Source organism: Myotis nattereri (genome assembly GCF_964212035.1).
Source record: "Myotis nattereri genome assembly, chromosome: 20".
Taxonomy (NCBI): domain Eukaryota; kingdom Metazoa; phylum Chordata; class Mammalia; order Chiroptera; family Vespertilionidae; genus Myotis; species Myotis nattereri.
This window is the reverse complement of record NC_138096.1, coordinates 10793745-10816786: the sequence shown is the minus strand read 5'-3', so window position 1 is coordinate 10816786 and position 23042 is coordinate 10793745. Positions and strand designations below refer to the sequence as shown.

Below are 23042 nucleotides of genomic sequence, written 5' to 3'. Positions count from 1 at the left end.
GGAATTACCCGTCTACTCTTGAGATGCAACATTTATGTCAACCATTTATCCTGATCGGGTCCCTTTACCTCATTCTGACTGTGACTGTAGCTATTGTACAATGAATCTTGATTATCTGTGCAAAGATAAGTGAGCTCTAGCAAAAAAAAAAAAAAAAAAAAAAATTAAAAACAAGCAAACAAACCAAAAAACCGTGCTCTACCCAGACTACAGAGATATTTGCCACGTTGCAAACTTGAACCACTAGATCAAGGTCATGACCATCTTCCCTAAAATAGGACACCTGCCTTCATCCCCTGCTTTAGCTTTCATTCCAAAAGAATCTGTTACCTTGAAGAGGTAAGATATGCTTTTCACAAGGTCATATTATGAATAAATCACACCCCTTTCTTTTCTCTCAAAGCCGTAATGTTTATCCTTGGCCATGCTTTATTCACAACAAGAATGCGCCCTTGGCCTCCACAATGGCTAACCACCTTCTCTTCGCTTCCTTCTCGATAATGTCACCCTCCCACTATCAGAAGTGTTCCTGGTCCACAATATATTTCCCTTGGGTAGTGCTGATTTATAAACTCTTTCAGAGCCCGCAAGTATCTCTCCTGCACCTTATTGCATCATCTATAAAATACTGATAATAATTACAAGTGCCCTCCAGCATTATTGTGAGTCCTCAGCAAGAAAATCGATGCAAAGGTAGGATTGATTGCAGCGATCTTTGTTTTCACAGAGCATCAGTTGAATATTGCAAAGCAAATGATAACATTTTATTGTTAAAGCGTATGCGTAAGACATGATGCTACAGGAGAATTTTCCATATGTAAGTCCTTGCCAAGTGTTACCAGTCGCATGAGGTATCTTGAGATTTATTTAATCTTGAGAAGTTTAAGGGTGTAATTATTTTCTACACAGTTGTATAAATTTAAATGAGGAAATCAGAAGGAAAAGGAAAACATAAGACATCGAATTTTTTTAAGTCCATATGCTTGATTTTATAGCATAGAAGAGTAAGGATCTATGTGATAAAGGATTTATTCAGAGTTATTTAGTGCTAAATAATTTAGTGCAAAATGTGTGAATATAGAACCTTTCCTCTGTACATATTTCCATGTTTTAAACTTCTTTTATCAGTTTATTGTATACACAGCATTACTTCTCTATTAGATGACTGTGTACTTACCAACTTTTATGTGAATGGTTACTTGAATTAGTAACTCATGGGGAAAAATTAAACTACCTGTGATTTTCTTTTGATTGTTAATTTTTTATTATTATTATAGAGTTAGTTGCTTTTAAGAATACCTGCGGGAACAAGAAGGTACTTTTTGTGTCTGGGCCTGTAATTAGAAGAACTAAGTCGTCGTCCATCGACTGGGTCAATGACCGGGAATTTTCCAGCTTGTCAGATTTTCACACGCACCACATGAGTGACTGAACAATGGGATGAGCACATCCAGGGAGTTCCCTGTGGTTGGGTGAATTCAGCACCATCTGAGCTTCCGGCTTTACTAACTTTTCATTGACCTCGTTGTTTCAGAAGAGTCCTAACACCTAATTAATAAAATAGTTACTCAAGCTCAGACCAGAGTGAGTGAGGCCGCTTGTTAGAAGTCTTCATTGCTCTTTTAGTCTAAAATGAATAAATGAAAAAATGGCTGGCTTTTGATATTAAAAGCTCATCTTTTTTCAGTGTCCATTTAATAATTCCATTAAAAAGCAACCTGATTTCTTCACATTTGATTTATATTTTCTTACTCCTTCCTTTTCGGTATTTATTGACCATATTTTTCTGTTTTGTCCAATTACAGCCTTCTAAGTAGAATATATCAGCTTTATAAAAAGCATGGTCCCCTTTAATTCCACAGCACCCTAACCCCACACAAAATTTGTCTGTCTTATCAAACCTTGTAATTAAAATCTCATCAGAAGAGTCATTGCACCATTTAATTTATGTTTATGTGGACACCCAAATACTAACATTTCTAAAAGTACCATATGATTTCACTCATGTGTGGGATCTAACAGACAAAATTAACTAACAAGCAAAATAGAAATAGACTCATAGATACAGAGAAACAGACTGATAGTTATCGGGAGGGGGAGTGCAGGGCTTGGTGAAAAGGGTGATGGAATTAAGTTAAAAAATTAAATAAATAAAAACAGTTCATAGACACAGACAATAAGCATGGTGATTCCAGAAGAGAAAGGGGGGTGGAGGGAGGGTTAAGAGGGAAAAAGGGGATAAATGGTGATAGAAGGAGATTTGACTTGGGGTGGTGAACACATAGTACAATATACAGATGTGTTATAGAATTGTGCCTGAAACCTATATAATTTCATTAACCCATGTTGCCAATAAATTCAGTTTTCTTAAAGCCAAACAATTAATTTAATTATTCTCTGGGGATCTTCCTGGCATGATCTCACTATTAAATTTAACAAAAGTTAACTTCCATCTGCTTCTAATGCTCAAACTTGGAAAATTAAAATATGGTGTCTAATTATGAGAGTATTGTTGCCTCCTCCATAAGATTATGCCTGGGAATCGCCTCCCCTCATTGGATGGTGATATGATAATTAATTTTGGATGTTGAAATGTTAAACTTATATGTCTTTCAAATCCATGCATTATAAAACACAGCTAAACAGTATATACATCCTGAAGTATTTTTACATATGTTACCAACTTGCTAACATTCATAGAGCTCTGAACCTTGTGAATTGAATTGGTGAGGATGAGAGTTGAGGCTTCAGCTATCTGACTCCTAAATCCATTGTCTTTTGAAAAACTAGCATTATCTCCCCCAGCATATTTAAATATTTTCCAATTATTAACCAAGATAAAGAATTACTTTTTAAGTTAGAAGTGTGAAAATGGAGACCTTATATTTGTTTATTTCTTTTATAGAGAGAACCAGAGTGGGTGTTTTATTTTAGCTCAGTGTGTCTGCCCTTGGCTTCTCTACACTGATCAATAATTACCAAATCTGTATAATTATATGTATGTGATTGATGAGCAATTGTGATAAGTGCTAACAGATGTTAAAATGTACTTCCAAAATTTAGAAGGAAATGAGTTTGCTTGTTACATAACCCCCCTCTCTTCAACATATAAGGTCATTCATTGATAGCATGCATATATATATATATATATTATTGATTTTTTACAGAGAGGAAGGGAGAGAGCTACTGAGAGTTAGAAACATCAATGAGAGAGAAACATCGATCAGCTGCCTCCTGCACACACCCCCTACTGGGGATGTGCCTGCAACCAAGGTACATGCCCTTGACTGGAATCGAACCTGGGACCTTTCAGTCCGCAGGTCGACGCTCTATCCACTAAGCCAAACCAGTCAGGGCTGCATGTATATTTTTTACATCAACACTTTTTCTAGCCTCTGTTCAAACAAGTGGTTTAATTCAGACATGGATGATATAAGTTACTATATTATTTATATCTGTGATCATATAAACATGGGGCACCTTGATATCCAATCTAATTAATTACCTTTGGGAATAATGGCAATGACCATGATAATTGAATTGTGCATTATTTTTATAAAAATTTAAATAAGACCCTATCTGTTATACTACAGAATATGATTTAAAATGATATAAGATAAAATTAAATAACTTTCAGGCATTCCATAGCCCTAAAAATATTTTAGGAACTAGAAGTACATATCACCAGCCACACCAGACCATTCTTTAAAAAATTCTCTATAATCCCACCGCCATTGTATTTAGTTTCATGCTGTAGTCGAGAGAACATAGTGCCTGGCCTGTGTGGCTCAGTGATTGAGCATCAATTTAGAGCCAGGAGATCGGGGTTCAATTGCTGTTCAGGGCACATGCCCGGGTTGCATGCGGGCTCCACCCCCAGTAGGAGGCGTGCAGGAGGCAGCTGATCAATGATTCTCTCTCTTTCTCCCTCTCCCTACCGCTCTGAAATCAATTTTTTAAAAAATTCTTTTTTTAAAGATGCCATAGCTACAAGGCATTCTTGCTGCTTTCTAGGGAGGGCCGCTGTTTTGTGCAATCATGCTAATCTGTGTCCTCTAATCTACTCAGAGTTTGGCAGCTCCTTCCAAAGACCCCAGTCATTAATGGAGCTTCTCAGAAACCCTGCATGTAAACACGGTACATAACTCATGTTTGCCATGTGCTTTTATGTGCATCGATTTATGCTGCGAAATCCCCAGCCTCCTCCAAAAATACCTTCCAAGCTTTAAAGCCCCCCAGGACTGGGAAGTGATAAAAAATGTGGCCTCGGTGTCTCAAGTCAGGCGACCAAAGAAAGTGGCTGGTGTCGCCTGCCAACTGGTTAGCATTCAGCTGCTTCGACAGCGCTGGCTTCAGGGCCCCTGTCCTCCAGGCCACTGCGAACTTTTCCGTTTTCCAGGCCAAATGGAAGACAGCATCGCTTGTGAGATGCGGGAGCTACACCGAAGGGATGTCAAAGGAGCTAATTTTATATCTAGTCATTGCACATAATGCAATCAGGGAACCTGGATATTGATTATTAGTGGCATTTCTTAAGATCAGTATGATTTTACAGATATAATTAGAAGGCTATTGCTACTGAAGATTGGCGAGTCCGTTTATGATTTTTAGGCTGGGTTTGTTCGCAGTGGATTAGTGCTCGGGTGTCACATTTGGTTTTAATATGCTGTGGTGCCTGCAAATTTCAATGAATATTGATAGAGTTAAAATGATAAGCCTGCCGAAACCGGTTTGGCTCAGTGGATGGAGCGTCGGCCTGCGGACTGAGGGGTCCCAGGTTCGATTCCGGTCAAGGGCATGTACCTGGGTTGCGGGCACATCCCCAGTAGGGGATGTGCAGGAGGCAGCTGATCGATGTTTCTCTCTCATCAATGTTTCTAACTCTCTCTCTCTCCCTTCCTCTCTGTAAAAAATCAATAAAATATATTTAAAAAAAATGATAAGCCAACCAGTGTAGTACTGTGAAAGGTAATGTAATAACAGTCTTTAGGACTTAGACAAGCCACTGTATTTGGTATAAATGAACAGATAAAGATACTTGAGCAACTGCATCATCAAATTTTTAAAAAATATATATTTGTATTGATTTTAGAGAGGCCAGGGTAGAGAGAGAGATAGAAACATCATTGATGAGAGACAATCATTGATTGCCTCCTGCACGCCCCACACTGGGGATCGAACCCACAACCTGGGCATGTGCCCTGACTGGGAATCGAACCGTGGCCTCCTGGTTCATAGGTTGACGCTCAACCACTGCGCCACACTGGCTGGGCTGCATCATCTAATTTTTATGCTGCTTTTCCCTTTGATATTGAGTCCAAAATATCTAATATCAACAGTCGTAGCTTCTATAGTTGGGGGGACCATAGACTATACACCAACTATACACGTGTCATTTTAAAGAAATCACAGTAGTGAGTATATTTTAAATACAATGAGTATATTTATGTATTTACGTAGAAGTTAAATACTAATTTTTTAAAAAAAGGTTAACAGCAGTGTGGCAATGACGTAAGCATTATTGAAGTAGAATGTGTTGATATATTCTTGTTTCCCCGGTGTTGTTAGGAACAGGGTCAGGATAAATGACAATACCTATTGTGGCAGAAAAGCACACATTACGTGGACTCACGGAATAATGGACGCCCGCAGGTCAGCATTTTGAGCAGCAAACACACAACTCCAATCAACTAATAGAGGCTCCTTCGTGCCAACAAAAACATTTTCAAAGTAATGTTCTGGCTGCGCTGGTTATGGCCCATTTGTGTGCTCTGTAGAACAGCGGCGCCTCTAAAAGGTCCAAGTTACATTAAACTCTAATGATTGGGCCCATTTCATCCGAGATGCCCAACGTTATGGTGGGAAGGCTTCAGGTAACAGGCGGCATTACTTCCATACAGTGGTGCTCTTCGTTAATATCAGCATAACGCGTCTGCTGGGACGGGCCCCCCTATGCCTCAGGAAAACGCTCTCCTTGTGATAACCACACCCTACAACGTGTTCTATTCGGCACCCCGTGGCTTTCCTTTTTCCAAAATGTAATGAATGCCTGGTCTAGCTGCAACTCAGCTGAACTTCAATCTTCAGGAAAGAAAAACAACGGCACCCCAAGATTGCAACATCTGCACAGTCATTGGGTCCCTCTTGTTTCTCGTGTTACCCCAAGGTCAAAGTGCTCTGAGTTGATCATGATGTGCTAGATCAGCGTTCTCAACCTGTGGGTCGTGACCCCTTTGGGGGTCAAATGACCCCTTCACAGGGGTCGCCTAAGACCATTGGAAAACACATATATAATTACATATTGTTTTTGTGATTAATCACTATGCTTTAATGATGTTCAATTTGTGACAATGACATTGGGGGTCACCACAACATGAGGAACTGTATTAAAGGGTCGGCATTAGGAAGGTTGAGAACCACTGTGCCAGATGATCTTGTTAGAAAGTAAGCGAATAAAACCAACTAATAACCCCTTAATCTTGATAGCTTGACATGAAAAGATTTCTTTTAAATTTTTTTTTTTTACTTTTTAAAAATATATTTTTATTGATTTCAGAGAAGAAGAAGAGAGAGAGAGAAGTATCAATGATGAGAAAGAATCATTGATCAACTGCCTCCTGCACGCCCCCTACTGGAGATTGAGCCCAAAACCCCAGGCATGTGCCCTGTCCTGGAATAGAACAGTGACCCCCTGGTTCATAGGTCGATGCTCAACCACTGAGCCACGCTGGCCGGGCTCACATACCAATATTTTAAAGTCTCTGAATTGCAAGGAATTCACCCCCATTTTATCTCGCTTATTATCATTGAGCCCTGGAGGTCAGAGGTTTTCCTACGCTCGTCTATATTATTAGCAAGATTTTTGATAATAATAGACAGTAAAAAGTAAACTATTAATGAAATGCTTTTGGGGGGGGAGGATTGGTTTTATTAACTGATTTCAGAAAATGACACATTTGTTAAAACTGTTTTATAACTATGCCTGCCATTTTTTAAATTTGGCACATCCCTTAAAAGTCATTCTGCAGTTTGAGAAATTGCTACTCAGGTTGAGTTTGGGTTTCAAAGTATGTTGTCCACAATAATTATTGTAAAAAAAAAAAAAAACCCAACCAAACAGAAAACAGTTTCTCATTTGACCAGGCTTTTAAAATTCTTCTACTGCTTCAGAATGTCCTTGAGTTTTTACATTTTCCCTCTAAAGTGAATAGACAAAGGAGTCATTAGAGTGAATGAAAATAAATTCATTCTCTTTTTTTCAACTTCCCTTAGAAATGAAAAAAATATTACTTTCGTTTTTTCTTTTTAAGAACTTTACATTCAAATTCTATGCATAATGAGATGACTTTTTTTATGAGTACATTGCTTTTTGGGGCGGTGGGGAATCAGTGGGAACTGCTTATGTGGCTTATTCTTTCCTCGACATGACCTGGTTTTAGAATATGTACTCCAGTTAAATAAATGGATAAATATTGCTTTTCCTACTCCGAACACGGGACATAGTATTATAAGTAAGGAGTGCTGTAAGGAACCTAGGGACCCCAAGCTAAACTACCACTTGAACTTGACAAATGAAAACCTTCAGCTAGATTATGTATTTCTGAATAAAAAATAAATTTGCTTTTCAGGGAGTTTGGCCGCTGGAAAGTAAATAACCTGGCAGTTGAGAGAAGAAATTTCCTCGGCTCCCCTCTGCCTCTTGCCCCCGAATTCTTCCGTAACATCAGACTTTTGGGACGTCGGCCTACCCTTCAGCAAATCACAGAAAACCTTATCAAGAAATATGGGACCCATTTCTTGGTCTCCGCTACTCTGGGAGGTACGACTCTTTGCAAATACTTGTGCCTGTGTGTGCTTGTGTGTGAAACTGTATAAATGAAGGAAAAGTGTTGCTTAATCCAGAGAGCTGCAGTTTGAATAATTCTAGAATCCCCTCATGAACTTATTCAACACATTCATGGAGTTCTTCCTAAAGGCCTTGTGGGGCGTTGACAATGGTACCATGTGTGGTAGATGAGTATCACTTAGTTTATGTTAGTGATTTTATAAAAGTGTGGACAGCAGAAACTTACAAAATATCTTAATGATCATGAAAAAAAGATTCCGAGAAAGCTGTGTCTCTTGGGCTTAATAATGCCAGTTATTATTGATGCAACAAAAGCTGAAGTAACAGTAGAATATTATTTCCATAGGGTCTCATTTAAAAAAATCCAGTGGTTTCAAAACACATATAGCTCTGGCTGGTTTGGATCAGTGGAGAGAGCGTCGGCCTGTGGACTGAAGGGTCCTGGGTTCAATTCTGGTCAAGGGCACGTACCTCGGTTGCAGGCTTTTCCCCAGCCCGGGCTCTGGCCAGGCAGGGTGCATGAAGGAGGAAACCAATCAATGTGTTTCTCTCACATGGATATTTCTCTCTGTCTTTCTCTCTCTTTTCTACTCTCTCTAAAAAATCAATGGGAAAATATCCTAGGGTGAGGATTAAAACAAAACAAAACAAATCACATAGAAGGCTTCCCTGCCACTATCAGCAGTATAGGGACTCAGAAGAATTTCAGGGCATAAAATATATCCTCCAAATAAGAAAAGAAGGGACAGAGAGAGCACAGAGAGGTCAAATAGTAGAGGATTCTCATGGACATTTATTTGTTTAGTTGCAAAATCATGGTGACTTTTTTATTTGTCTCATTGCTTTGGTGTTATGGATGCCACATTTGGGGTTTAAGATTAGTTTTGGTTTTGTAGGTTTTGTGTGAGATTAAATCGCTTCTTCAGGTTGACTCTTCCCAGGATCGCAATAGGCGATCTCAAAATTCTGTGCTTCAGTTATTTACAAAGTCTCGCTCAGTCCTTTAATACAAGGGTTGGTGGAATTGCCACCCTCACTCACCTTCTAATCTCGGAGTCTCCAGTGATTTAGTGTTCCTGGTCTTTTCTGTTGGAGTTCTTTCTCTCCTCTCACTGTTATTTAAATTTCTCCTCAGGTGTCTGTTGTGTGATGTTAATAATTTAGCTGAAATATATGAAATTATTAAAGTGGCTTATGGATATAAGCTATTTGCAATTAACATGTGTACCAGGTTGATTTTAGGCAATTTTAGAATGATTGCTGTTGTAATTACACGAAAGCTTTCTTGTTGCTGCAAGTATATTTTTATCTTCGTACGTTTTACCTGACTGGGCATGAAATTGTATTACTCCATTTTTTAAAAAAATTCAGATTGGTGGTATATAACTTCAGTTAATTCTCTCTCACTGTCCTTAACTAACTAATACTAGGAAACAACTCCAATACTAACACACCACGAATGTCATGTGTAGAGCAAACATGTTAAACACATTGCCATTTGTTTTGTAACTAGGGACTGCATGAGTAAAACATGTTTTAAAACAAGTTGAGTGTAGAATAGTCACTATCAGTATTAGAGTGATGAAAAGGAAATAAATAAAAATATGAATAAACAAAAAGAGTAATTTAGGACACCATATTATTGACTTAGACATAAAACTTTGGATAGCAAATTTGAAGCCGTCGGTTGAGTATTTTATGATAGATAAGGCCAGCGATTGAATTACCTTCCTATAGGGGTAAAGAAATTATAAAAAGCCTTCTTCAATATATATGTCATTTTCTCCATTTATTTCATCTTATAGCTTCCAGGCTATTTATCAATATAGAAGCTCAGCTGCTTCTCTTCTTATAATGATATCTAAACTCCATCACTGCTTAAATATCTAAAATAAGCTCCTCAATTTGCAGAATCAATCTTGAAAAAGATTGCACTCTCGGGATATATTGATTCCTAGCCAAGAAATATATTTCATGACTGTTGTTATAATAAATTTCATTATGATAAACATATGACACATATGGAAATAAAAGTGTATCTGTGTACTGAATATAGACATACAACCAAGAAAAAGGGTCCCGGGTTTGATTCCAGTCAAGGGCACATGCCCCGGTTGCGGACACGATACCTGGCCCTGGGTGGGGCTCCTGCTGAAGACAACCAATCCAACCAATCCACTGATGTCTCTCACATCAGCGTTTCTCTCTCTCTCTCTCTCCCCATAAGATGCCATATGGATTGAATATCAATTAGATTCTTTTCTATTTTCTTACATTACAAAGAAATATAAGAAATGTAAACATTCTCATTTAATTTCAGAAATACCCAATTCTCACTTATCTCTGTGTGAATTACATCCTGTATAAAATATCCACAAATTTTCATTCCATGTCCTATACTGCCTACTTCCCACATTGACTAATGGCTGTCTTTCTCCTTTTCACTTGGTCTCTTGTTAGGAAGTACACATTTATTTTAGTTTAGGTTTAACCTAATTAAGGAAGCAAATCTGTCAAAAATATATGTAATTTATTTCTTCAGCAAATATGAAGACTTATTAAAAATGCATGGCACTGTTTCCTCGATGAGATGCACATTCTGTTTTAAGAAAAAGAACTGAAAGGAAAAGAAATAATTTCTGAAGCTTCTTATCCCATGGAATCATTAAAATAATGGCACCAAAGGAGCAAAAAGACTGGAATGCTGGTGTTTAAAACTAACTATTTAGCTTGGCCTGTGTGGCTCAGTGGTTGAGTGTTGACCTATGAACCAGGAGGTCAAGGTTCAATTCCCAGTCAGGGCACATGCCTGGGTTGCAGGCTCCATCCCCAGTAGGGGGCATACAGGAGGCAGCCGATTAATGATTCTCTCTCATCATTGATGTTTCTATCTCTCTCTCCCTCTCTCTTCCTCTCTGAAATCAATAAATATATATATATATTAAAAAACTAAGTATTTACTCATACTACTTAAGATTAATTATATTGGTTCCTCTCTCTCTCTCTCTCTCTCTCTCTCTCTCTCTCTCTCTCTTTCTGTCTGTCTGTCTTGCTCTCTTGTTCAGTCTCTCCTCTTTATCTCCCATGTTTCTCTGGTAAACAAAATAAAAAGTTTGAAATGAAAGCAATACTGTGCATTAAATTTTCATTGTAAGCAGTTATTGACTAAAAGGACTTCAAACTACTTATGTAAATAATAATAAGATACAATAATAAGATAATGAAGGAAATGAGGTTAAAATTGTTATGTCAGTTGATCTTAGTCATAAGATTCCTTGACACTAAGTCAAAGATAAATGTTCAGTTTAGAGTAGTATAAAGTTGATTATATATTTTTTTATTCTTCTTCATGGCCCTTTGCTAAGGTAGGTAAATCTCCTGCCCGCTCGTTTGACAAGTCTGTGCTGAGTTACCTATAACAGTTCAAACGCCCAAGACCTTCCTTAGAGGGAACACACAGGTCACTGATAAAGACAGACTTTGAAACTGGTAATAAATTGTGCGGTGATTTAGGGCCTCATTACTCGAGCGTGGTCCATGCTCCCGCAGTCCTAGCATCACCTTGGAGCTTGTTACAAATGCAGAATCTCCGATTCCATCTCAGGTTAATGAATCAGAATCCGCACGTTAACAAGGTCTCCAGGTGATTTATATGCACGTTACGTTTGAAGAGCGCTGTTTAGAGTTTCTCTATAAATGTACAGTGCTCCTGAGTGTTCCAGAAATCTCCCTTCTGAGAATTCGTCTCGCCCAAAGAATAGCAGGAATCTGCTAACCATACACAACGGAAATGTTCACTCTAGCATTGTTGGTAAACAGCTCCAAAATAGAAGTAACTTAATTATATTTTATATTTCACTCAGGGCGGATTCATTTCATCTAACCTTGGAACTATTTATCTCCAATTCCTCTCCCCTGCCACCCACATGTTGTTGTGCCATAGAGAGGAATACAGTACGGTGGGCAGTTTTGTTTAGAAACATTTCAGATGTATTTGGGAGGTTCCTGTTAATAGTCATAAGGTCAGTTTTCCTTCAGAGTGTTTTATAAAACATGCGATGTTTCTTTCTCAAAGCTGCATAAGGCTTGCTATTCCCTTCCTGTAATACTTCGCAGATGCCAATTGGTGTTAAGCCAACATGTCTGTTTTTTACCGTCTTTATATATTTGGTTCTGCTTCTTGTCAGAAGCCTATTTTTCTAAGATGGTTTTTCCCCCATTATGTCTGTTTGCTTTTCAGATAGTCTTATTTTTGATAACATTATCTTAGTAGAAAGATAGATATTGTCGGGACAAGTGCCTTTTAACATATTAGGCCAAAGAAGGATAGTCATCAGTAGCAAAAGCAAAGCAAACATGGTGGGAGCTGAAATATAATTTCTAAAAGGACAGCAATCCCCAAAATAACCCACGGATTTTAGTTCACGGGATAATCAGATCTGTCTTTACCGAAAATAGAATAACATTTTTAAACTAAAAGGACACATCGAAAGGAAAGCCTACAATTAGATTTAAGCTACTTTTGCAATGGTTATTTCTGGAAGAAGGATTTCTACGCAAATAGCCGTACTTTAGAAGGAAAACTCGCACAAAAGCAAAACAGATATTCACAGGGAGATCTTCGAGTGGAGGGAAATAGAATGACCAGGAAGACATTGGCCATAAACACACTTTTTTTTTCTTTTTGGATGGAATGGTAAACATTACAGGTCAGTAGACAAAACCAAGGTTAGTAGTAATGATACAATAAACACAGCCCACCTAGAAGGGTTATCTTGGTTGCAATTTTAAAAATCTCTGTGGCCCCAGTGACTGAGCCACTGGTGTGGTTCAGTGGTTTAGCGTCGACCTATGAACCAGGAGGTCACGGTTCGATTCCAGTCAAGGGCGCATGCCCAGAAGGCAGCAGATTAATGATTCTCTCTCATCATCGTAGTTTCTATGTCCCTCCCTCTCCCTTCCTCTCTGAAATCAGTAAAAATATATATATTTTAAAAATCTGTGGATTGTAACTGTAACAGGAACTGTGTATTCCTGGTGTCATCTATGTTGGCCTGGGTCCCCTATGATCCTTTCTGGTGCCTCCTCTTTGGACCATGCTGTCTTCCTGTCAGAGGAGAAAAGCAAAACAGTGGCTGTAGCGTTGCCATGACTCTCCAGACGTGTCCTAGATCATGGCATATCCGGTTCGCCTGTCTTCCACTGAGCTAAGCACTTTTCTCTCCAATACCCAGGCTAACGGAACTCATTCATGAACAGCCCATGGTTCTTCTCAACATTGGGCCTTTAGTCACATTTGCATCCATGATGGCACAAGCAATAACTGCAAACAGTAATCCAGTCCGGCCCTTGCTGGTTTGGCTCAGTAGATAGAGTGTCGGCCTGCCTACTGAAGGGCTCTGGGTTCAATTCCAGATCAGGGCACATGCCCAGTAGGGGGCGTGCAGGAGGTGGCTGATCAATGACTCTCATCATTGATGTTTCTGTTTCTCTCTCTCCCTCTCCTTTCCTCAATCTGAAATCACTAAATATATTTTAAAAAATAAATAGAAGATTTGCCCTTTTGCTGTTTATCACTCTTTCGTTTCACCGTGTCTGATATGTCCTCCCTCGCAGGTAATTGAAAAATTGGATTTTAAGTGGGAAATGGAATAATGTCCCCTACATTTAATGCAGGAGAGGAGTCGCTCACCATTTTTGTGGACAAGCGGAAGCTGAGCAAAGGATCGGAAGGAGCTGATTCTGGCACCAACAGCTCCTCGGTCACCCTGGAGACGCTGCATCAGCTCGCTGCCTCCTACTTCATCGACAGAGACAGCACCCTGCGGAGGCTGCACCACATCCAGATTGCATCCACTGCCATAAAGGTAGGAGGGAGTTCGCCCCCCATGTCCGCCATGCCATTCTCTCTCCTATCTCTAGAATCCATCTCCAGCCCTAGCTGGTTTGGCTCAGTGGATAGAGCATCGGCCTGAGGATGGAAGGGTCCGGGGTTCGATTCCCGTCAAGGCCACATACCTCCGTTGCAGGCTGGATCTCCCACCCGGTTGGGGCCTGTGCAGAGGCAACCAATCAATGTGTCTCTTTCACATGGCTGTTTCTCTCTGTGTGTCTCTCCCCCTCCTCCCACTCTTTCCAAAAATCAATGGAAAAATATTGTGGGGTGAGGATTATCAACAATAACAAAATCCACCTCTGATTATTAGCATGTCCCACTGAATTAAATAATTGTGCTCTAGAATTATTTTAACATGCCCTCGTGTCGTGAGGTATGTAATACACTGAAAATGAAATTGAGTGTGTGTCTTGATGTAATTTTTTTAACTTGATAATTGGGTCAAGGTTCTTCATGGCAAAATATTAACTGGAGTGTCCTTGAATTATGTCAGTTGAACCTGGGATACACAGGCTCCTCACAGACTGTGCATAGATAAAAATATTGTTTTAATGACATTGATTTTTTTGGGTAAGTCTTCATTTTTTATTTTATGCATTTTAAAAACATTGACCTTAGACGGGAATGACTCAAAGTGGGCAATGACACAACAGTCATTAAAAAGTCTGCTTTAAGCAGTATTTTCCCCCAATGCTATTAAAATGAGGTACAGATTTTTGGTTATAACTTTCTAGAAGTCATGATATACCATAATCTAGAATTCGTGGATGACCCTCATGTGTTCACGGAAGCCCTTTGCTTGTGACTATATTTAGGTTAACTTTACCAAAGCTGAGAGAAAGGGAGAATGAGTCTCTTTCTTTTTTAATATTTTATATTTTTTTTCAGAAGAGAGAGAGAAAGTGATTGTGGTTTCCAAAACAATAGGCTTTTGGCCACATTTCACTGGCAATTTAGGCCAACACGTATTGTTTTGGCCAAGAGCCACTGCAAAGCTAACAGACCAGAGAATTGGCATAGTGTGCTGGTGTGATCCTGGGTTAAATTCACAAGAATAAAATAAAATACAGAGAACATTTCTTTTTGTTTCAACTGCGACAATTCATTATTATTGTAAAAAACAGTCTTTAAATATATTTTCTTGCTTTATGAGTTTAAAATGAACGTGTGTAGTTTTTTTTGGTCGGTTAATTTAAAAGTTGGGTTTTCACTATCTGGGAATGCTAGGTAAAACTAGCCCAAGAAATATCTTTTGTGATGATGTACGGGAGAGAATAGAGGTGACATAGAAATATCTTTAGCTTAAGGGTTACGCAAACACTACTACCCATCTTCAATATTGCTAGTGGATGAGGTTGGGAAAACGAGTTCTGTACAGGTAAATCACACATTTATAGTTAGTTTACTTCTGACTGTAGGACTTAAGTTATACTGAGTAAGCAAATGTATAAATAGCAGTTACGCTGGACAGATGAAAATGTAGCTGGCATGAAAGATGTTTTAGTTAATTTTAAAGTATTGTAAGGTCGGGTATTGTTACAGATACTTAGCTTGAGGTTGCTGAGGAGAAATGGATTTTTTTTTTCCAGAAATCAATTTCAATGATATAAACAAGAACTTAAAGTGTATTTTCTAATAGAAGGCATCATTGTTGTAAGTGTGTTTATTATATGGCTATTGATTTTTTTCTTGCTCAGCACCAAGTAGAATTACACAGTAGAGCTTCTTGTACGCATACTGGGAGAGAAATATTCATTCACAGTTCATGTGAAGACCTAATGGATACCCGTACGTACGCTCTTCTCCCACGAGGGAACTTGGATCACACAGGCATGTGTTTTAATGGTGGAAACCACAGTGAGCAGGCATTTTTCTTAGGCTCTGGTGCTATGACGAGGGATGATCGGGCTTTAGGAAGCTTAGATCTAGCTGTGAACCTGAGACTCCAAGGAAAGTGGCTTTTCTGAGTGATGGGAGGGCAGCGCTGGGGGAGAGAAAGGAGTGACCTGGAGCTCACCTTGCGAGGGCTGCAGGCAGTGCTCGCTGTCCATTAGCCTGGGGAAGGCGTTGCGGAGCACATAATGGAAGTGTTAGAAAATGTGTGTCGAGCCCTAACGGATTTGGCTCAGTGGATAGAGCATCGGCCTGTGGACTGAAGGGTCCCGGGTTCGATTCCGGTCAAGGGCATGTACCTTGGTTGCGGGCACATCCCCAGTGGGGAGATGTGCAGGAGGCAGCTGATCGATGTTTCTCTCTCATCGATGTTTCTGACTCTCTATCTCTCTCCCTTCCTCTCTGTAAAAAAATCAATGAAAAGAAAATGTGTGTCAAGCCAGACCAGTGTGGCTCAGAGGTTGAGCGTCAACCTATGAACCAGGAGGTCACGGTTTAATTCCCTGTCAGGGCACATACCCGGGTTGCGGGCTCCATCCCCCAGTAGGGGGCGTGAGGGAGGCAGTGGATCAATTATTCTGTTCATCATTGATGCTTTTTTTCTCTCTCTCTCTCTCCCTCCCTCCCTCTCCCTTCCTCTCTGAAATCAATGAAAAATATATATATATATATTTTTAAAAGGATGAAAGTGTGTGTCTAGTGGCTGGGGATGGGAAAAGTGAGGCTTTAGACCAGGGAGAGGAAATGGAGAAGGCCATGGGGATGATACCGGGGTGGATTGTAAACACAAGTACAGCCACATATAACCATGTTTCAGTCCAAGATGGACAGCGTTTACGGCAGTGGGACCGTGAGATGATAAGGGAGCAAAATTTCCCAGTGATGTTGTAGTCATCGAAAAGCCTTAGTACAAGACATTGCTCGTGTGTTTGCGGTGATGCGGGTGTAAACAAACCTACTTAGCTGCCAACCAGACAAGAGGAGAGCCCGGGCCATTCTGGGAGTAGGTGATGCATCTAGTTTTGTGCAAGTGCACTCTGTGATGGCGAGACAAAACCACCTACTGATGCGTTTCTCAGGACGTAGCCCCATAGGTAAGGGGAGCAAGGATGTACACGTACCTTGTGCTGGAACTAAGAAAAAGAGGAAATGAGGTTGTTCCTCTGGCAAGAACGTGGCTCAGAATATAGTCCCAGAAGTACATAGGGAGCCCAAGAAAGAGGTGGTGGGGATGGGAGAGAGGGGAGGGCACGCGGCCTTTCAGGGTTTAATTTAGGACTGAATGGTGTTCTCTTCTGGGTTAGCTGTAACGGTAAAGGCCTGGTGATTCTCTGGTCCAGGGTCAGCTGCAGCCGGGACGGTGGTGGCAGCTGCAGGGGAGGGTTCTGGGCTCGCGCGTGTATGGTCCATGTGCACCCGAGGAGGTCGCTTGGGTTGCATGCACACTTCTTTTAAGAATGATATTTTTAGCCCTAGCCAGTTGGGCTCAATGGATAGAGCATTGGCCTGTGGACTGAAGGGTCCCGGGTTCGATTCCTGTCAAGGGCATGTACCTGGGTTGCAGGCTTCCAGCCCAGGTCAGGGGCATATGGGAGGCAACCAATTGATGTGTCTCTCTCACATTGGTGTTTTTCTCTGTCTTTCCCTCTCCCTTCCACTCTCTCTAAAAACCAAAGGAAAAATTATTCTCTGGTGAGGATTACAAAAAGAAAACAGAAAAAAAATATTTTGTTTATTGATTTCAGAGAGGAAGGGAGAGAGAGAGAAACATCCATGATGAGAGAGAATCATTGATCAGCTGCCTCCTGCACACCCCCCACTGGGGATCGAGCCCCCAACCTGGGTTAGCTATACATATTTGATGTATCATTATCAAGCGCTGATTGTATCCCCCAAAAAGTAGCTTATTTATCTCCCATTCTCTCCATCCGGAGCTCAGTACAAGATAGGAACTCAATAAATGCTAATTGAAAATAAATGAACCTCACCCAGCGTGAGCAGGATTGATGGGGTTGTAGCCATCAGACACTGCAGCTACCCAGGGCTTCCGATTTCTAAAATTAGGTGAGCACTGGCAACCACGGCCTGGATGCTGAAACAGCTTTGAGAAGTTTCCCAGGAATCCCCAACAGGCTTTTATCTTTCCACAGCCTCATCTTCCTTCTGCCTCTTGGTAGCAGAATAACAGCTCTTCAAAGAAGCGGGGAGAAGTCACAAAACCCTCTTTTGGAAGCAGCTTGCTTTCTCATAAGGACTCACGGTGGCTCTTTTCTTCTATAATTATTCTGTCTATTGCACGTAACTGTTCTCCAAACAGCCACGATTGCAACATAGCAGAGCTAGGAAATTCCTTCAGCGGAGCTGATAGGTAAAGCTCTTGGGCAGAAACTCGCCTTCGAAACGCCTGCAGCACTGAGCTTGCAGTCCTGTGCCTGGCGACACTCCACACATATTTGTTGAATGGATTTTGGTGCATTTGAGAAATATCAGCTGCCCGTAATCAAGGTGCTTAGAAGGGAAACATTCTTCCTGAAGTAGGTACAGATCGGCTCTGTGTTGAATGCGTTTCCCAGTGTATCTGACAGCCTCTGTGGAGAAAATGTGTTCTCCACTGATGGAGTGAATAGGAATTCATTTTCTGTCAAAATTATCTTTTTCGTACTCATCAGTGTCTGAACTGAAAGAAAGGGTGGATTGCTTATCTCACATTTGATAACAGGTCTGGGAAGTAAAGTGAGAAACTTTTAGTTGGGATTGGAATGCGTGCATGGTTTATGAGCCTCCTGGAGTTTTTTGTTTCATTTTGAATGAAGAGTCTATTTTTTTAGAACAGTTTTAGGTTTACAGTGAAATTCACAGGGAAATTCAGAGATTCCCCCTATACCTCCTCCTTCTACACATGCATCGCCTCCCCCATCATCAGTATCTCCCATCAGAATGGTACCTTTGTTACAATCGATGAACCTATGTTGAAACATTACAGTGACCCAAAGCCCATGGTTTACGTATGATCACTGTTAGTGTTGTACATGATGTGGGTTTGGACAGAAGCATGATGGCATATATTCATTATTGTGGTACCATTCAGAGTATTTTGTGCTCTGAATATTCATCCCTCTTCTTGCCCTCCTCCACCTTCAACAGTGATGGCGAACCTATGACACGCGTGTCAGAGGTGACACGTGAACTATTTTTTTTTGGTTGATTTTTCTTTGTTAAGTGGCATTTACATATATAAAATAAATATAACAAATACACATCTTTGTTTTACTATGGTTGCAAATATCAAACAAATTTCTATATGTGACAGGGCACCAGAGTTAAGTCAGGGTTTTTCAAAATGCTGACACGCCGAGCTCAAAAGGTTCGCCATCACTGCCCTACAACCATATGTTTTGCATGAATGCTGCTAAATATTAGATTAAGTTCAATGAAAGAAATAAAAGTTATATGGTACCTCCCCCAGAGTGCTCTAGAATGGGTCCATCTACCTGTCAAAGGATAATAATCAGCCATTATTGGCTGCCGCGGGTTTTTCTCAGTTTCCTACTGTGTTCCCAGGGATAGAGGTCAATACCTGCTGGAGAAACAGCCCCCTATTTCCCTTTGCTCTACATCTCTGTACCCACTTCCTGTTTCATCGTGTCACATGATGATGTCACATGATGTCTGAAAAAAGGCAGGAGAGCCCAGCAATGAAGAGCCCTGATTCTGGAGTCACATGACCCAGGGTCAGCATCCCAGTTCTCCACCTGTTGATTGCATGATCTCACTTGAATTAACATACATTCTCTATCCATTTAATTGTCTTTAAAAGGGTGATAATAATATCTCATATGTTATATGGGTGTCATGAATGTTAAAAGATTTAGTATATTTAAGGTGCTGAGAGCAGTGCCTCGCCCATACTAAGTGCTATACAGATGTTAACTTTATTAATTAGCCTACAATGACAAGTACAAGATGGGCCTATAGACGGAGGACTCAGGAGCAAGCTCTAATACGGAAAAACAATTTGAGAGTAGCAGTCAGTCAGGGTCCCCTTACCCTTTCCTAAAGAATTGGTTATTACAAAGGGAATCAAAGCGAGGGTACAAAAGGTCAGACTGCTTGTTAGAACTAAACCACAATACAATAACCCATTTACTGGAATTTATGAAAATTCACTGAACCTGAGACGAAGGCTCACTTTCTGGTGAATTTATGTATTTCTGCCATAATCACTGGAAGGCAGTTGGGGAAAGTAGTTTGCATCACATTCCAAAATTCCTCTTTCCAAATTTCAGTAAATTTGGGAGATCTCAAACTTAACCTTTTCTTTCTGAGTGGCCAGTGTCGATTTTTTGCCCAGATTGTTATCATTAATTATGATATTGAGATGATTAGGTCTGGGTGTTCTTAGCTTGCCTTTATCTTTTTAACAAAGTACTCATTTTTCATGAGTCAAGGAGATAAGAGACAGTTTGATCTCTCCTCTCTTAAAATTATAGCAATTTTTAACTCATTGGAAGAATGAGGAAAACCCTAGTCAAGGTCATTTTCAAAATAAACTTTTCATTGAGTTTGCAGTTTTGAAAAAAAAAAAAAAAGGCTTCAAGTGTGATATAAGGAAAGAAATGACCTCTATCAGTTTTAACTCAGTAAAGGGAGGACATTGGTAACAAATAACTATGCATCTGAGATCAATTTTACCAATAGGAATATCGACACATCAAAAATTATGTTAGTTACCACCCATCAATAGAAATAATGACATATCATAAATTATCAATCATCAACACTATCTTGACGACTCCTAACTATGTACTTTCATTCCCATCCTCAGACCCACACTCCCCTCTAATTTCTCCAATAGCCTAAAATGTTTTCCTCTGTTTATCACCTTGCTGTCAAATTCTAACGGGTTAGAAGGAACCTCTTTGTATGCTATTCTCTACATTTCTTCTCTATACCTAGTCAGCCAATGGGTTCTGTCGATTTCTCTGGTTCTTGCCCCTTCCCCTCTGTTCCTAATGGGAATCTAGTTAGGCCCTTCTCAGTATAGAGCTGCCCAGCTGTTCTCCTTGACATCATTGTGTCACCTTGCAAATGCAGCCTGCATACCGTCCCAAGAAACATCCTCTGCAATCCTTTCTGGATCCAAGTTGCTCGCCACTTGGAAGGTTTCTTATTTCCTGTTCTGTCTAATGCTCCGTAGATAATAGTCCCTGGAATTGAATGAGGCAATGTCTCCGATCATTTCCTGCTCAACCATTTCAACACTGACTTGAGCAATGGAGTAAAGGAAAGGTTTATCAAATGTTAGGAAACTGGAAAGGTAGTAAACAGAGACACAAAACCAGCTCAGTGAGCCGGGATATACATGAATGTAAAGATATGATATGTTGTTAATATTTATGTAAAGTTGAAAAAAAGATATTGCACCCTAGACGGTTTGGCTCAGTGGATAGAGCATTGGCCCACAGACTAAAGGGTTCCGGGTTCAATTCCGGTCAAGGTCACGTACCTGGGTTGCAAGCTTGATCCCCGGCTCCAGTCTGAGCGAGTGTGGGAGGCAACCAATCCTTGTGTCTCTCTCACCTCAATGTTTCTTTCTCTGTCTCTCTCCCTCCCTTCCACTCTCTAAGAATCAATGAACAATATCCGCATCCGCGGGTGAGGATTAACAACAACAACAACAACAAAAAAGATATTGCATTCTTGAACAAGCTAAGCCTTTAATATATTATTCCTGCATCTTAAAACTTGAACACTTTCTGTCCAGGGGATTAAAGAAGACTGAGTTCGGTTTAAAAAGTAATTTGTGATGTGATATATAACCCTGAATGCATCTCCTGCCACCTGTTGAGGGATCCTTTTCCCCATCACACTGTTTCAGGAGCTCAACGTTGACGACAGGGTGTGCCGGGCGTAGAATTTCTCTTTCAGATTGCTGTTTTTCTCTCTGGCTGGATCGTAAAAGGTAGAGGTTCAATTACTTTTACATTTTAAAGTGCACTTTGAAGTGCATTAACTTGCTAACATGTCTGCCCTGAAAAGCTACCCTAATTTAATATCGGTCCTATAACTTTTCTCTGTCTAACCTAGGCGGAAATCTGACTTGACCTTAATTGTATTTTCTTGGCTTTGAAGCGGCAGTCCTCTTTGGCAATTTGTGGACGCATACATGGGGAATTTCGGCATTTTAAAAAATGATTGGATATTTTCTTTTAAAATGTAGAGGTTTCTCTGAGAACTATAATAATCCTGTCAGGTTTAAAATACATAGCATTAGTCATGTGTGACTTATGTAAGCAGAAAAGGCCGAGTCTGTTTTAGTTAGGTGCCTGCGAAACCTACTCTCACCTTCCCATAACTCAGAAATGGCGAAAGCAATTTAGCTCAAACTCTCCGACAAGTTCACCTTTGGTCAAAGTTAAAGTTTGAAAAATCTCCCGCAAAATGGATCATGGCCAAGAGAAAAATGTGACATGAAAAGAAGATTCGACTAGCCCAGGTGGTTCAGGGCCTCCCTGGAGCTGCCCCCCTGCCGACAACTCAAGTAAAACAACTGCACTTACCCTTCTCCGGGTATGTTTCCTTTTGCTTAAGGACAAAGCAAATTAAATCACCCTGCTTCCCCGGAGCCACACCAAGTTTTGGATGTGGGTGTATTAGCATCATAAAGCCCAGGTTGATTTATGTGGCAATCTGGAGCCACAAGCGGTGGAGTCTGGTGGCTGCGGTCCCCCCAACTGAGTACATACTATTGTTACTTCATTGAAAACATTTCATTTTTCTTTTTTTTACAGTTGTTCCTTTTTTATTTTACTCTTCTTGTTTCTGTTGTTACTCCTCCCCTGAGGATATTTTTCCATTGATTTTGAGAGAGAGAGAGAAAAACATCGATGTGAGAGGGACACATTGATTGGTTGCCTCCTGCACATGCCCCGATCCGGGCCGGGGATCCAGCCTGCAATCGAGGTATATGCCCTTGACCAGAATCAAACCCTGGACCCTTTAGTTTGGGGGCCGATGCTCTATCCATTGAGCAGAACCAGCTAGGGCCATTTCACTTTTCTTGATATTTATCTTGATGGAAGTCCATTGCTAGTTTTTAACTATGAAGCATCTATTACTTAAATTAGATTTCTATTTTGGTAAGATGAGTGGAGCCATTTAATGACTCTCAGTTGAAGTAATAAAATTGTCAATTAAAGCAAAATGTACGCATAATATGTGATCCTGCAATCGTTAGATATAATCAGATATTCGGTGCCCTTTGTCAATGCAGAGTTTTCTAAACGTTTATGGATTACCCAATTAATTTGCTTACTTGGGGGATGTTTATTCCGTATCTGTGATGTACCCAGCACCACTAATTGTTGTTAGGCCTTTAGAAATGAAAATGCTGTGCGTTGTAGCCTA

General features: G+C 40.2%; 1 protein-coding gene across 3 annotated transcripts in view; it reads left to right on the top strand.

Moving 5' to 3' along the window:
• Nucleotides 1-23042, top strand: part of BRINP3 (BMP/retinoic acid inducible neural specific 3) — a 162879-nt gene that overhangs the window by 71103 nt on the left and 68734 nt on the right. For 2 of the 3 annotated variants that reach the window (XM_081114390.1, XM_081114392.1), the window contains exons 3-4: nt 7629-7819; nt 13523-13713. In XM_081114390.1, coding sequence (XP_080970516.1) covers nt 7629-7819; nt 13523-13713 — 382 coding nt within the window. The remainder of the gene's footprint in view (nt 1-7628; nt 7820-13522; nt 13714-23042) is intronic. The other variant, XM_081114391.1, reaches the window with a different exon arrangement.